This window comes from Schistocerca americana, chromosome 7 (genome assembly GCF_021461395.2).
Source record: "Schistocerca americana isolate TAMUIC-IGC-003095 chromosome 7, iqSchAmer2.1, whole genome shotgun sequence".
Taxonomy (NCBI): domain Eukaryota; kingdom Metazoa; phylum Arthropoda; class Insecta; order Orthoptera; family Acrididae; genus Schistocerca; species Schistocerca americana.
In genome coordinates, this window is record NC_060125.1 from 123,563,194 (window position 1) to 123,579,905 (window position 16,712).

General features: G+C 42.9%; 1 protein-coding gene across 1 annotated transcript in view; it reads right to left on the reverse strand.

Moving 5' to 3' along the window:
- Positions 1-16,712, reverse strand: part of LOC124622776 (myrosinase 1-like) — a 56,458-nt gene that overhangs the window by 17,342 nt on the left and 22,404 nt on the right. Inside the window, exons 6-7 of the mRNA XM_047148568.1 lie at positions 12,701-12,795; positions 11,540-11,687 (exon numbers count right to left, since the gene is read on the reverse strand). Coding sequence (XP_047004524.1) covers positions 11,540-11,687; positions 12,701-12,795 — 243 coding nt within the window. The remainder of the gene's footprint in view (positions 1-11,539; positions 11,688-12,700; positions 12,796-16,712) is intronic.

Genomic DNA, 16,712 nt, shown 5'->3' on the forward strand with positions numbered 1-16,712 from the left:
ATTTTTACCTGGACGGCTTCGTCAATAAACAGAACTGGCGCATATGGGGAACCGAAAAGCCCCATGTTGCAGTCCCATCGTCCCTGCATCCTCAAAAAGTACTGGTCTGGGCCGCCATTTCTTCCAAAGGAATCATTGGCCCATTTTTCAGATCCGAAACGATTACTGCATCACGCTATCTGGACATTCTTCGTGAATTTGTGCCGGTACAAACTGCCTTAGACGACACTGCGAACACCCCGTGGTTTATGCAAGATGGTGCCCGGCCACATCGCACGGCCGACGTCTTTAATTTCCTGAATGAATATTTCGATGATCGTGTGATTGCTTTGGGCTATCCGAAACATACAGGAGGCGGCGTGGATTGGCCTCCCTACTCGCCAGGCATGAACCCCTGTGACTTCTTTCTGTGGGGACACTTGAAAGACCAGGTGTTCCGCCAGAATCCAGAAACAATTGAACAGCTGAAGCAGTACATCTCATCTGCATGTGAAGCCATTCCGCCAGACACGTTGTCAAAGGTGTCGGGTAATTTCATTCAGAGACTACGCCATATTATTGCTACGCATGGTAGATATGTGGAAAATATCGTACTATAGAGTTTCCCAGACCGCAGCGCCATCTGTTGTTGAAAATTGTAACTACTGTAACTTCGAAAGTTTGTCTGCCTGAAAATGTACTGTTGTCCCAAGCATATTTCAACAAACGGTGTATTTCTATCGCTGCTCGTTTAGTTTTTATTGCCGTTTCAAATATACCGGTCATTTTTGAAACACCCTGTAGCTACACACAGCACTCTGTGAAATGGACCTGAGTAGTTTGACAGTCTTGTCGAACTTAATGCGCAGGAGGCTGACTTGTGAGACAGGGGTATTCTACGCGCTTGATGAAAATTCACACCCAAAAACCTAACGGTCGATTTCAGGCGGCTTTCCACACTTCTCTGAAGATTAACTGCACCTCCAAATCACGACACCCAAAGGGCTGTAATATGAAAGCATACTTCACAATATCAGTACATTTTCCAAAGTAGTGGTACACACATCGTCCCTCTCTTAGGGTGACTGACTTTTGTGGCGCCACGAAGGGCGTCTGGCCAAAGAAGTAATCCAAAAACAATTTCCAGTTGCAGAAAATCCCAAATATCCGTCATTAGCGCATCTTACCATAGGCTGAGTAAACGCTGAAGAAAACGAACGAGGGGCATGCCATAATTTAATAACACTTGCAGTGATTTGGACATCCTGATTTTGACCTGTTACACATATAAAATGGTTCACACTGTCATGAAGCGTGCAGTTTGTCAGTTATTAATGTTGTAAAATACAATAATTACGTTCACATCGCATTACAAAGTTAGGCGGCACCGAAAACGAAGTTGGGGGAAACAGTTGTACGTGGATGGTAGTGTACCTAGCAACTCGTGATGTTTTCTCGTCCATGTTCCAATCTACTGATTGACTTTAAACCAGTTAAAAAAATGCGCACTTGAAACCGCCAGAAGAAGCTTCCGACACTCTCTACTGTTTCTGTTGTTGTGAGACGTGAGGTTATGTTTCGTGCAACGTTTGCGTAGATAGTTTAGGTGTTGTATGGTGTATTAGTGCTGTTTGGAAGATACTATTAATTCTTTACTTACAGAGTTTCATGGCGATTAAAATTCTGTGCATTTCTGAAAGTAGTTGGATAACGTGTGGGCTGTTACATTGCATGTCGTCGACCGTGCACCATCTTGTACCTCGAAACAGAAGGTGCGCTATCATGGAACATTTCTGCAAATGAAATGAGTCTTTCTAATGTCTTAACAATTTTTTCTGCCTTGAAAGTGGAAGTCTGTGCTGGCTGCCAATAGCTTCCGTTTCAAAATGTTTTTAACTTGAAGCCGGTGTTTGATAATAATTTTCCTCAATTTGATTTCTCCAAGTGATAATTGGTGTGTAACCGATTAATAGTGTAAGATAGTACTGGGAAGATTTTCTCGGTTGCAACGCTTTTAAATTTAAATAGAATATTTGTACTTCGGCATACGATCAAGTTGTACATTGAATCCGTTATTCACATTTAGACGAAACTTTACTCCAGGAGGTAAGGTTTGCAATTTCAGAAAAAAGCTACAGCTTACATAAATTGTATGCTATTATTTCAAAATGGAGTAGGGAAGTATATTTGACTTCTACTACAAGATTAACTAGAGACGAAGTCTGGAAGGTGTTCCAAGACACAACACTCTCAGTTACAAAATGTGAGACCACAAATGCAGTTTCATGTTTCTGGAAGTAACAGTTCCATTGCTAGAGTTTGTAGTATTTATTTCCTATATTTTTTATTTCTGTGGTTCACGGTGTGGGTTCCTGTTGTCATGTCCTAGTTCATGAACCACGGGCGACGTATGAGTGGCCAAGTAAGTGGTCCCGACAGTCGGGATACCAGTTACTTTGAAATAAGGTTGGGCATCTCGGACATATTCTGAGTCGTGGTCACCTTTGTGCTCATACGGCAAAGACTACCAAATCCTCCGGTTAGTCCCTCAACCGTTAGGGGTAAAACTCAACAGGACCCGGGGCAAGTAAGGCTAGCAACCTGCTTCCCTGGTACTTTAAATATGATGCTGGCAACAATCAGAGCAAATTGCCTAGAACCTTTGGAGGTGATGGAATCCCACCTCTAATTGACAAACCAGGGACCCCTAAGATAGGACTCGGCAAACGAATGGTAACGAAATGGGGAGCTATTAATATCAATGGGGGCCACCCTGCGAAGAAGTTAGAGCTGGCAGAGGCTGCAAGTAAGATGGGGTTGGACGTTTTAGCTGTTAGTGACATTCCGGTAAGGGGTGAGAAAGAAGAGGAAGTGTGAGAATACAAGGTCTACCTGTCAGGAGTCAAAGCAGGAATAGCACAATGGGTTGTAGGGCTTTACATCAGGAAAGAAATGTAACCCAGCGTAGTTGCAATAAGGTATGTAAACGAACGACTGATGTGGATAGATTTGACAGTATCTAACAAGAAAATTAGGATTGTGTCAGTACATTCGCATTGTGAAGGGACAGATCTAGATAAGATGGATAATTTTTATGACGCACTCAGTGATGTAGTTGTTAGAGTAAAGGACAAGGTCAGTGTTCTGTTCATGGGTGATTTTAATGCCAGGATTTGAAATCGAACAGAAGGGTATGAAAAGGTTATGGGTAAATTTGGAGAGGATATGGAGGCCAACAGGAACGGGAAACAACTCTTGGATTTCTGTGCCAGTATGGGCTTAGTAATCACAAACTCCTTTTTTAAATATAAGGACATTCACCGGTATACTTGGGAAGGCAGGGGAACCAGATCTGTCGTTGACTATATAATAACAGATCAGGAATTCAGGAAGGCTGTGAGGGACACACGTGTATTCAGGGGATTCTTTGATGACAATGATCACTATTTAATCTGCAATGAAATTGGTATTGTGAGGCCGAAAGTGCAGGAGGTCAGGTCCATATGTAGGAGGACAAGAGTGGAGAAACTTCAGGATAAGGAAATCAGGCACAAGTACATAACTGTGATCTCAGAAAGGTACCAGTTAGTTGAATGTCGTCAATTACAATCATTGGAAAAGGAATGGACAAGGTACAGGGACACAGTACCAGAAATGGCTAAAGAATGTCTTGGAATAGTTGTGTGTGAAGGTAGGATGAAGCAAACAGCTTGGTGGAATGATACAGTCAAAGCAGCCTGTAAAAGGACAAAGAAGGCGTACCAAAAATGGTTACATACTAGAACTCAGGTAGACAGAGAAAGTTATGTTGAAGAAAGAAACAAAGCCAAACAGATAAATGCAGTATCCAAGAAGAAATCTTGGGAAGACTTTGGAAACAGGTTAAAGACTTTGGGTCAAGCTACTGGAAAACCATTCTGGAGTGTAATTAGCAGTCTTCGAAAGGGAGGTAAGAAGGAAATGACAAGTATTTTGGACAGGTCAGGAAAACTGCTGGTGAATCCTGTTGATGCCTTGGGCAGATGGAGGGAATATTTTGAAGAGTTGCTCAATGTAGGTGAAAATAGGATCAGTAATGTTTCAGATTTCGATGTACAATGGGATAGGAATGATGATGGAAATAGGATCACATTTGAAGAAGTGGAGAAAATGGTCAATAGACTGCAGTGCAATAAAGCGGCTGGGGTGGATGAAATTAAGTCGGAACTCATCAAATACAGTGGAATGTCAGGTCTTAAATGGTTACACAGGATTATTGAAATGGCGTGGGAGTCAGGACAGGTTCCATCAGACTGGACGAAAGCAGTAATCACACCAATCTTTAAACATGGAAACATAAAAGATTGTAACAACTACAGAGGTATCTCTTTAATCGGCGTTGTGGGTAAAATCTTCTCAGGTATTGTTGAAAGGAAAGTGCGAGTATTAGTTGAGGACAAACTGGATGAAAATCAGTGTGCGTTTAGGCCTCTTAAAGGTTGTCAGGACCAGATCTTTAGCTTACAGCAAATAATGGAGAAGTGTTACGAGTGGAACAGGGAATTGTATCTATGCTTTATAGATCTAGAAAAGGCATATGACCGGGTTCCTAATAGGAAGTTATTGTCTGTTCTACGAGATTATGGGATAGGAGGCAAACTTTTGCAAGCAATTAAAGGTCTTTACATAGATAGGCAGCAGTTAGAGTTGACGGTAAATTGAGTTAATGGTTCAGAGTAGTTTCAGGGGTAAGACAAGGCTGCAACCTAACGATCATATGTTGAAAACAATAGACTGGCTGGGTGAGATTAAGATATGTGAACAGAAAATAAGCAGTCTCGCATATGCGGATGACTTAGTTGTGATGGCAGATTTGATTGAAAGTTTGCAAAGTAATATTTCAGAGCTAGATCAGAAACGTAAGGACTATGGTATGAAGATTAGCATCTCCAAAACGAAAGTAATGTCAGTGGGAAAGAGATATAAACGGATTGAGTGCCAAATAGAAGGAACAAAGTTAGAACAGGTGGACGGTATCAAGTAATTAGGATGCATATTCTCACAAGATGGCAAAATAGTGAAAGAACTGGAAGCGAGGGGTAGCAAAGCTAATGCAGTGAGCGCTCAGCTACGATCTACTCTCTTCTGCAAGAAGGAAGTCACTACCAAGACTAAGTTATCTGTGCACCGTTCGATCTTTCGACCAACTTTGTTGTATGGGAGCGAAAGCTGGGTGGATTCAGGTTACCTTATCAACAAGGTTGAGGTTACGGATATGAAAGTAGCTAGGATGATTGCAGGTACTAGTAGATGGAAACAATGGCAGGAGGGTGTCCACAATGAGGAAATCAAAGAAAAACTGGGAATGAACTCTATAGATGTAGCAGTCAGGGCGAACAGGCTTAGATGGTGGGGTCATGTTACAAGCATGGGAGAAGCAGGGTTACCCAAGAGACTCATGGGTTCAGCACTAGAGGGTAGGAGGAGTCGGGGTAGACCAAGGAGAAGGTACCTGGATTCGGTTAAGAATTATTTTAAAGTAATAGGCTTAACATCAGAAGACGCACCAATGTTAGCACTGAATAGGGGATCATGGAGGAATTTTATAAGGGGGACTATGCTCCAGACTGAACGCTGAAAGATATAATCAGTCTTAAATGATGATGATGATGACGATGATTTATATTTCTCTCTTTACTGGTAGTTTCCAGGTCTGAGACCCATTCTCAAACCATTCTTCTATATCAGACAAGCAGTCAAGGTGGAACCTGACATGGTCACTGGGCACCAGTGGCAAATAAAGGAGCCTGAATAAACAAGCTTTCTGCCCGTGGCTTCGCAGCATACATACATATTTCACATATATATTTATGCACATATACCATCTTCATTGAATTTCCCCTGAAATTTCATTCGAATGCAGTGGAAAACTGTAGTGTAGGCTCAATACTGTTTGATCAAAAATCGTGGACAATAGTTCAACTTTTTGGATGTGAAAATGGAATAAACACCACTTTTCAAACTCGAAATAGGATGCTGTAAGTATTTCATTTCTTTTCTTGACGTTCACTGACATTACTTTTATTTTTAAATTTTGATTATCTCAAGTGTGTGGATTTAAATGAAACGTCGAGGAGTTTTGAGAGCAACCTTCATTTCAATTCAGCAACACTGCACCAAAACGGATGAGCTCGTTGTGTTCGTGAATCATTCTTTGAAGGTTCAGTACTATACCATACTTTACTCACGCTACAGAATCATATCGTCGATCTACCTCCAGTTTTTCATCTCCTATAAAGTATATCTTAACAGTTTCATTTCTCCATTTCTTAGGGGAAGAAGAGATTCAGGTCTGTGGTAAATTTGACATGGTACTTTGAATGTGGTCGCTAATCCATTTTCTTCTACTTCAAATAACGTTCCTAATGAAGGCAAGTGAAAGGATGAATTACGTGGCCTCATATTGTTCAATAATAACAAAATACATATACAAAAATGGACTAATTTCTGGGTCGAAAGCGCATTCTCAATTCCTGAAGCTCTACTTACGTTTACAAAGGAATGTTTGAGAATAGCGCTACAGCATCGGAACTAGCAACGAAAGAGTTAAATATTAGCGGTTAACACAAGAACATAGTTAATTTGTGGAATATCTAGTCCAAGACAGATTCGGGTGCAGAGTGTAACGGCCACTGGCCGCTGCGGGGCACCGAGCGAGGTGGCGCAGGGTTAGCACACTGGACTCGCATTCGGGAGGACGACGGTTCGATCCCGCATCCGGCCATCCTGATTTAGGTTTTCCGTGATTTCCTAAATCGTTTCAGGTAAATGCCGGAATGGTTCCTTTCAAAGGGCACGGCTGACTACCCCTCCTTAATCCGGTTAGACCGATGACCTCGCTGGCTGGTCTCCTCCCCCAAACAACCCCCATTGCGGGGCCGAATGCCGCCTCGTGGTGCTGCGAGCGCGCCAAGGAAAATCAACAGGCGACGAAAAGACGCTGGGCTATCTTTCCAGCGACGACAAGGGGGCCCAAATGGGGAAAACAAACTTTGACCTAGGACCGATTATTATGATACTGCATCTGGGAACGTGGATCCCGGAAACGGCGAACCTGGTCGGCTGGTGGCGTGTTACTGTCATGAGAATTCATGTGTTGAAGGGTTTATGACACCGCGAGCAGACAAAGGTGTTGGATGCCCACTCCTCATCGCAGGACATGGAAGTCGAAGCCTCGCTCCCTCTGCATAGGAGGGTAGGCGGCAGTAGGGGGCAGATTTAACGACGGCGTGCAGTGTTGCTGGTACAGGCGCAAGTGTTTCGGAGCACACGGCTCGACGCACATTGTTAACACAGCAGTTCGCAGCAGACGACCGCTCGGTGTTACCATGACGACCCAACGACATCGAGCACGATATCGTCGAGAATGGACCATGGATCAATGGAAACGTCTCACCTGGTCTCACAAGTCGTGTTCTCTTTTTTTTTCTTTTTTTTTTTTTTTTTACACTAAGTCAGCGGTCGTGACTACATACGCCATCATCCAAACGTACGGCTAAACTTAACAAGCACCATACAACGGACACAGGCTGCTGTAGGCACAATAGGGTATTTGTTTCCCGGAAATCGTCTTGACTGGTTAATTATGTCATCGTACGTTCAGAACACGCTTATGTGATGCCTGTGCCGTCACTGTTTAGTACTTCCGCTGCTTTTTCGCAGTGATGCCTTGTTTTGGAATTTACTTTTCGGAAAATGGGCTGGTAGTACCCCATTGAACAAATAAATCTACAGTATGAAACTCCGGAAAAAAATTGTTTTTGAGCGTTCCAAAGAATGAGAAGGTAAGTAAAATTTGGTAGCAACTCGCTCATAAAGATCAAATGCCCAATACGTGAGTTTATTTCTGTAAGCATCATTTTGATGTAAGTAGACACTGTATGAACACGGGCGCTGATGACCGCGCAGTTGGGCGCCCCACAAAGCAGAAATCATCATCATCATCTCTATGAACACATTATAGCCTGTAGCGTAGTAGATAGCATGCTGAACGTCTAATGCAATATTTGCAAGACCGATTCTCATTCGGAGGAAGTTTGTTTTTCTTTTCCCCTCCTCTTCTCTTCACTTAATACTGGTGTCTTTTTAAGTTTACTTTATTCGTAATACAGTTATGTAGTAGCTTTAAATTCTATATGATATGACATTTCAATAAAATTGCCATTTAGTAACTTCATTTTACACTTGGTCAGTTCGAGATACATCACAAAGTTGGAGTGAAGAAACTGTATTTAATGCGTGTGGTAGCTCTTATTCCCATGACTCTGGAACACCATTTAACATCTTCCGACCGCATTATACTCCCCAAACAAGTCATCGAAGACAATAATTTGTCACTTACAACTGTTTCCATTCAACCTGATGTAAAGCTGTGTGATTCTGACAAAGAGAAAAATTGAACACTGCTTGGAACCCACGAGGAAATGTAATAAGAAAGTGAAAGTCGGTCCTGCTTAAGCACTTTTAGATCACAGTGTTTCAGCATCACTGACATATGCAGTAAAATAATGGATACTTTAAGGTTCTACTGCGTAAACTGCATATTTCGTAGAGCTAATTTTCCGGTGATTTAAATTAATGACACGGAGGAACAGAACATGGCAGTATGTAAGCCGATGGTGCTCTGCAGATCCCCACGAGTGTTAGGACGCTGTCTGAAAATTTGAAAACTGAAAAAAGAGGTACCTGGAAAACAGTAGTCGTTCTGGCGACAACTACAGATATTAACTCCAGAACTATCCTCTGAATGAAAATGTTTCCAACGTTTCTTATTGAGCAGGCTTTCACAAGCAGCCTTGGAAAACCTTTAGCGTGGTCCGAACAAATAACACAGTTCCAGATTCCCTCACTTTTAACATAATTCTACAACTTATTGCTGTGTGACAGTACTTTCTTCCCAGTCACCATGCAGTGCAGTTTTCATGTTTCTTATTTCCGGAACTTGATTATCTGGGTTGTTTCGAAGAACGAAGAGGACATAAACGCATCAACTTTCCGAAGGATTCCGCAGTCAGTCTTCACAAAATTCCTTTCCACTTCTACTTAGAAGTTGGAAACGCATTTTCCATCACTAAATAACTACACCGTTTGCAAAAATGTACGACAAAAAATCACTAGAAACTTCCATACGATGCATGTTCCAAGGAACATTGCATCATAATTCGGAGTAACACAGGTGAATAAGCAGCGGAAGTACTAGACAGTGACGTCAGTGGCATCACATAAACGTGTTCTGAACATACGATGACATAATTAACCAGTTAAGACGATTTCCGGGAAACAGTCAAGTATCGTAATTACCTGCCGACACTGAGCAAGTGACTTTCAAGTAAAATGTCGCCCCTGTACAGGAGTACACATAATGGACGTACGAGTACAGGTTGTAGATGTGTGGTTGACGACATACCGATGTTTGGGTCTGACGTGAGTAGTGCTCAGGTAGCCCGAGGGTAAGTCGACCGCTTGGCGATAAGTGGGAAATATCGGCTCAAATTTTCATTGAAGTCATCCCACTATGCAGCCGACGGTTGTTCATATTCGCAGCTGCGAAGACATTTCATGTACATGTGTACCAGTAACTACGGCTAACACTCTCGTAACACAAATAGAGCTTCGTGTTACTCCTGGCGTGTGACGTCACCAGAGCTTCAGCAATAACAGTGCGTTTTCGATCATGTGACCAAACCTTGGAATTTAATGACTTTTGGCCTTTAATTACAAAATAACAACAATCCGAACCATATTTTTAATATAGGGAAATAGCCTTTAGTGCTACAGGGGATATTCACCTGATCTTCCGTGGTACTCGTAGCAGTAATCGAAGGGGCCATGACAGGTGTGAACTACATGATCATTATTGTGCATCACCTTCATCGCTTCGTGCTTGATGTCTCCACAGGGGGCGCCAGCCTCTTCCAGCAGGATAAATGTTACAGGCAAGTAGCCAGAATCATGCTCATCTGGTTTTGAGGAGCATGATAGTGAACTGGTAGATGTCTTGACCAACAAATTCACCTAGTCTGAACCTCGTGGAACACTTCTGGGGCGCTATTGGGCGCCAGCTCTGTACCTACGAGCTAGCAGGGATCATGCCACCTCTGCTTCCACATACCTCCAGAAAACTGCGGAGAACTTTTACAATCCATGCCGCACAGGACGCCGGCCGCGGTGGCCTTGCGGTTCTAGGCGCTGCAGTCCACAACCGCGGGACTGCTACGGTCGCAGGTTCGAATCCTGCCTCGGGCATGGATGTGTGTGATGTTCTTAGGTTAGTTAGGTTTAAGTATTTCTAAGTCTAGGGAACTGATGACCTAAGATGTTAAGTCCCATAGTGCTCAGAGCCATTTGAACCATTTGAACCGCACAGGACTGCTGCTGTGAGGTACGTTCCAAAGGCGGTCCAAACGCTGTTAGACGAGTTCATCAGTGTATGTTTTACATTCAGTCCAGTGAAGTGCTTTTATTTTTTGATTCTTTAGGTCATACTAGGGTCAATTAATGTGGAACACTGTCGTTGTGAACATCTCATACTGAGAAAGCATAGCTATTGATTCCAAAGAGACGGATGGAGAAGAAGAAGAAGAAGAAGGAAAAGAAGAAGAGGTTGAACAAGAAGAACATGAAGAAGAAACAAATCAAAGAGGATTTGCAGAAAATAAATGCGTGGTGTAATGACTGGCAGTTATCTCTCAATATTAGTAAGTGTGACCTACTGCGTATAACAAAGCGAAAGTCCCCATTAAAGTACGGGTACAAAATAAATGCCCAGTCTTTGGAAGCGGTAACATCCATCAAGTATCCCTGTGTGACTATTCGAAATGATCTTAAATGGAACGATCAGATTACACAAGTACTCTAGAGTGCGGTTTATTGATAGAATCCTGAAGCGATGCAGTCCATCAACAAAGGAAATTGCTTACAATACGTTAGTTCGTCGAGTCTTAGAGTATTGTTCGTCTGTATGGGACCCTTACCAGTTGGGTCTGATTTAAGAAATTCAGAAGGTCCAAAGAAGAGCGGCATGATTCGTGACTGGTACATTTAGTCATCGTGAGAGCGTGTCAAATCTCATAGAAAGTTTGAAGTGGGACACATTTGCAGATAGACGACGCGCTAAACGGAAGAGGCTGCTCACTAAATTCCAAAATCCGATCTTTGCCGAGAATGTAGAGCATATATCATTACCACCAACTTTCAAATCGCACAATGATCACCATTCAAAGATAATGGAAATTAGCCCTCGTCTGACGCGTTCAGACAGTCGTTTTTTTTTTCCCTCAAGCGATCTGCGAGTGGAACAGAGGGGAGGAAATAGGACTTTGGCGTGAATAGTACCCTTCACCACACACCGCTTTGTGGCTAGCGGAGTATATATGTAGATGTAGAAGAAGTTGCAAAGTCAGAGCAACTACAGGCAAAAAGTAATCTCATTAAATTTTATGTTCTGTGGAAGAAATCACAGCATGAGTTGTTCTATATTCCGCTTTAAAGGAAATGACGCTGCTAATAGGTGCATATTTACCTCTGAGGTACTCAATCTCTTCCTGAGTGAAAGTTGGCAACCGTGAGCGGGGACGCCCCTCTGCTGCGCTGTTAGCGTCTACCCTCTGACGTACCACCGCCGGGTAATCCCCCTCCTGGCTGAAGATAGGGTGTGCGTAGAGCCCAACCTGGTCAATATCAAGACAAACGTTTGTCACTACCAGCGCACTTTCCTCAAACGTATCATTGATGCACACAATAAAACGTAGATAGACTGCATGACTGGTGAACTTACAATCTCGGAGTACCTATACTGTTTTTTAAATATATCTAGAAGTTTTGTAAACTTATTACACGTCATCACATATTATTTGAGTTATAGCAAAAAGTTCTGTATGAAAAATGAAATGATATATTAATGCCAGGAGCTTTATACTTGTTACTCCTCTCCTCGGCAGTCATCTCTAATGTTCTCAAGAGTCCAGTACAGACTTTATTCGTAGTTTGTGTGTTTTTGACACGTGGGGTTGGATCCTACCACTGTCAACTGGAGGTATTTAAAAAGAATCATAAATTAACTTAAAATTTAATATTAAGAAATATACTGACTAGTCTTTTCAAACTCCTTCTACAAAATTACTCCATTACTGTGCAAAAGGATACCGGCACCTCTCGGAATTTTACTGTTTCTGATATATTTGTAAGCTATTGAAGTAGGCCAGTACACGACATATGAAATAGTCTGCAGAATCTGAGGCACCCACATGAACTTCATTGTAAAGGTTCACTTATTGTTATTGCACAAAAACTTGTAGTCGCTATAAATTTTCTTTGACGTATTATTCATCTGGGATTACACTGCTCCATTTCCTCTCTTCTTGGTTCGGATTGGAAAAGATGTAATTCTTGAAAAGTAACGACACAAGAAATACAGCCCTCACAAAAAGTTTCAGTTTTTCAGAAATCACGCATTTATATTTAGATATGAGGGTTCAAGTTGTTTTCCCAAGAGCGATCACACTGCAAATCCTGTGGTATTATACTCAAGCATAGACATAACTGAATGGCGCTAACGGAATTGTTAGCTAAGAAGGTATCTGATGATAACGTACTGAAGTAAGTTCGCTGGAACAAGGCAAAATTAATTTTCTAACTAGAACAATCGCAGAAGGTCTGTTATCGTAGCATTTACCATACTTACATCAAACTGATACTTCCTCTCAACTGCTTCCAAGTCTTCACTGGAGTTTGAGGCTGGTTTTCTTCCCGTTATATTTAACGTAATTCCTACGGTGCCTGAAACAGATTTCCACTTAGTAAATTAATAAAATACAGTACTTGTACTTAGCATGAAGGAAGTTTTACATTATTTAGAACTGCACGAATGTAATGTGCATTATTCCATTATCGTATTGATGAAGCTCATCTTGGTGTAGTGAAGCAAGTTTGCAAGTATCGTACCATTAATTTAAAAAAATGTGGATTAAGTTGCCACCGTAAACTAGTGGCAGTTGTAGGCTTATTAAATAGCAGCTACTACAACTATCAATAAGACAGCAACAAAAATTACTGCTAAGTGGAACAACGATTCAGTGTGGAACTCTGTCGAGATGATACAACAGAGGCCTGCAGTCGCAGCAACCAGCATTCTTGAAACGTAAAAGTGATAATGATAAATGAAAGTAATAAGTTTGATATTCTGAGTATTTTAGACGGTCAGGTTAATAAAAGTTAATGGCGCTTCAACATATTTACTTATTTTGATAGCAATACTATGACTGCAGTGTGAAGAAATTTTCTTTATTGTTTTCAATAGTCCAAAATTCAGTATACATTGAATTTGAGCGTACTTGCAGTAAAATGGTTTCATACATGGTTCTCCAAAAAACGTTTAAAGTATCAAAATATTACATTCTCTGGTTAGTTGACGGTAGCTGAATGAAAATAAATAATATTGCAAAATGTGCAGCCTTTCGTAATTTATAAAGAAGTACAGTTAAACGTAAGGGGTAAGCTTATTGCGGAGTGCTAATTTTTCTTAAGCATTTCACTGATGTTTTCCTCTTTGGCCAAAGTGAAGGAACAGCATTTGACAGACATGTCTCAAACTGGCTGTTGTAGCCAGTTCTCCATCAGCGACAGCACAACCCTGGCCCCCGCTTACAGCCACCGCCAACCACGTAACGCTACTGAGTCGCTTCTGGATTGCTGTTTTCCGTTAGAGTATTACTGTCGTTCTTAATACATGTCGATAAAACGAGTATCGGACTAGACTAATTTGGCAGCGCTCGATCTAGCAGGCACGTAAAATTCCGGTTTAAAATTAATTTTTTTGTAATGGCAAACAAACCGGCGCTTTCCGTCGACAAAGGGCAGCGTATGAAAGACGAGACGAGCAGCAATTACTTGGGCTCACTCCAACTACACAAAGCAAAAATGAAATTGAAAATATTTGTCGAAGCACAAAAGATAATTCGCCAGACGACCCTTGGGAGAGACACCCTGTATACCTTCTGCCCACGCCACATACACATCTGACGCATATACCCTACTGGCCATTAAAATTGCTACACCAAGAAGAAATGCAGATGATAAACGGGTATCCATTGGACAAATATATTATACTAGAACTGACATGTGATTACATTTTCACGCAATTTGGGTGCATAGATCCTGAGAAATCAGTACCCAGAACAACCACCTCTGGCCGTAATAGCGACCTTGATACGCCTGGGCATTGAGTCAAACAGAGCTTGGATAGCGTGTACAGGTACATCTGCCCATGCAACTTCAACACGATACCACAGTTCATCAAGACTACTGACCGGCGTATTGTGACGAGCCAGTTGCTCAGCCACCATTGACGAGACGTTCTCAACTGGTGAGAGATCTGGAGAATGTGCTGGCCAGGGCAGCAGTCGAACGTTTTCAGCATCCAGAAAGGCCCGTACAGGACCGGCAACATGCGGTCATGCATTATCCTGCTGAAATGTAGGGTTTCGCAGGAATCGAATAAAGGGTAGAGCCTCGGGTCGTAACACATCTGAAATGTAACGTCCACTGTTCAAAGTGGTGACCGAGACGTGTAACCAATGGCAACCCATACCATCACAGCGGGTGATACGCCACTATGGCGATGACGAATACATGCTTCCAATGTGCGTTCACCGCGATGTCGGCAAACACGGATGCGACCATCATGATGCTGTAAACAGAACCTGGATTCATCCGAAAAAAATGACGTTTTGCCATTCGTGCACCCAGGTTCGTCGTTGAGTACAGCATCGCAGGCGCTCCTGTCTGTGACACAGCGTCAAGGGTAACCGGAGCCATGGTCTCTGAGCTGATAGTCCAAGCTGCTGCAAACGTCGTCGAACTGTTCGTGCAGATGGTTGTTGTCTTGCAAGCGTCCCCATCTGTTGACTCACGGATCGAGACGTGGCTGCACGATCCATTACAGCCATGCGGATAAGATGCCTGTCTTCTCGACTGATAGTGATACGAGGCTGTTGGGATCCAGCACGGCGTTCCGTATTACCCCCTGAACCCACCGATTCCATATTCTGCTAACAGTCATTGGATCTCGACCAACGCGAGCAGCAATGTCGCGATACGATAAACCGCAATCGCGATAGGCTACAATCCGACCTTTATCAAAGTCGGAAACGTAATGGTACGCATTTCTCCTCCTTACACGAGGCATCACAACAACGTTTCACCAGCCAACGCCGGTCAACTGCTGTTTGTGTATGAGAAATCGGTTGGAAACTTTCCTCATGTCAGCACGTTGTAGGTGTCGCCACCGGCTCCAACCTTGTGTGAATGCTCTGAAAAGCAAATCATTTGCATATCACAGCATCTTCTTCCTGTCAGTTAAATTTCGCGTCTGTAGCACGTCGTCTTCGTGGTGTAGCAATTTTAATGGCCAGTAGTATATTTCACATGCCTCCTCCTCCCCCCTTACTGTGTCCACTTCTTTCTCCCCCTCTCTGTTCACCTCATTTCCCTCCCTCTGTAAGTCCATATCCTTCTCTTCGTTGTCTCTGCCTTTCCATGTCCTCCTCCCTCTCCACCTCCTCTGCTCCTCACTCCGAGCCGATCTTCCGCCTTCCTCATTGTGTCCAGCTCTCCCTTTCCCTTCACTCTGTCCCATCCTTTCTGTCTTCCTTGTCCCCTGTTCACTACCCCCCTACACCCTCCACTTCCCTCCTGCATCACCCTTCCTCCCCTTCTGCCTGTCGATCACCCCTTCCCCATCTGTATGTTTGTCCTCCCCTCAGACTCTGATCGCCTCCTCCTGCCTTCTCTGTTCATCTCATCCTCTCACTCACTGTCTCTCCATCTTCTCATCCACTCCCTCCGTCTTTTTCTATTCATATCCTCTACCTACTTTCTCTGTCCTCCTCATTCTCCCCCTCTCTCACTTTCTAGCTCCTCCTTCTCTCCTCTTCCCCCCCCCCCCTACCCCACTATCTCTGCTCTGCCTTACTCATCTGTATGTGTAGCCCGTGCAAAGCGTACCGATACTACCTGCACAACACATTTCCTCCCCTGTCTCCCCCTTTCCATCTCCTACCCCCCTCCCCACTCTGTCCATCTCATCCTCTCCCTCTGCTGGACATACATTCACACATAAATCCCACCTGTGGTCTCTGATGGCTTGTTAAGAATATTATAATTATGATTTATTCAGCTTTCTGAGCAGTATTATGTTTGTTTCCGTGAAAATACTTTCACAACACTGAAAAATCCTGCAATACACAATCAGCAAAACATAGTAGCATGAAAGGATGCGAAAATTTACGCAAAACTACTCTGATATGCTTGCTGTCACTGTGGGGACAGCTGGACATAGCTGCTTTTCCACTGCATTCAGTGAACCCATAGAAGATAAGCACATTGGCCTATTCTTCCTCAGTAAACCCGCCCAGGCCGCCATGTACCGCTGTTAATGTACAATTACCACTACCAGAGAAACAAATCCCAGATTGGACAGAGGAGTACTGAATGCAAGCCTGAGGACCAGGATTAAAGTAGACCTTACTGTTGTGAACAGCAAGTACCGTGAGTGAAATGCCGTCGACATTTGCATTGCTTTGCAAATTTTCACCATAATACCGGTACAACGGTTAAGAAAGCAAATGAAATGTTGTTAGCCTGTAAGGAGAACACAGATAACTTGTACCAAAATATTTGGAAAATATTTCCTAACA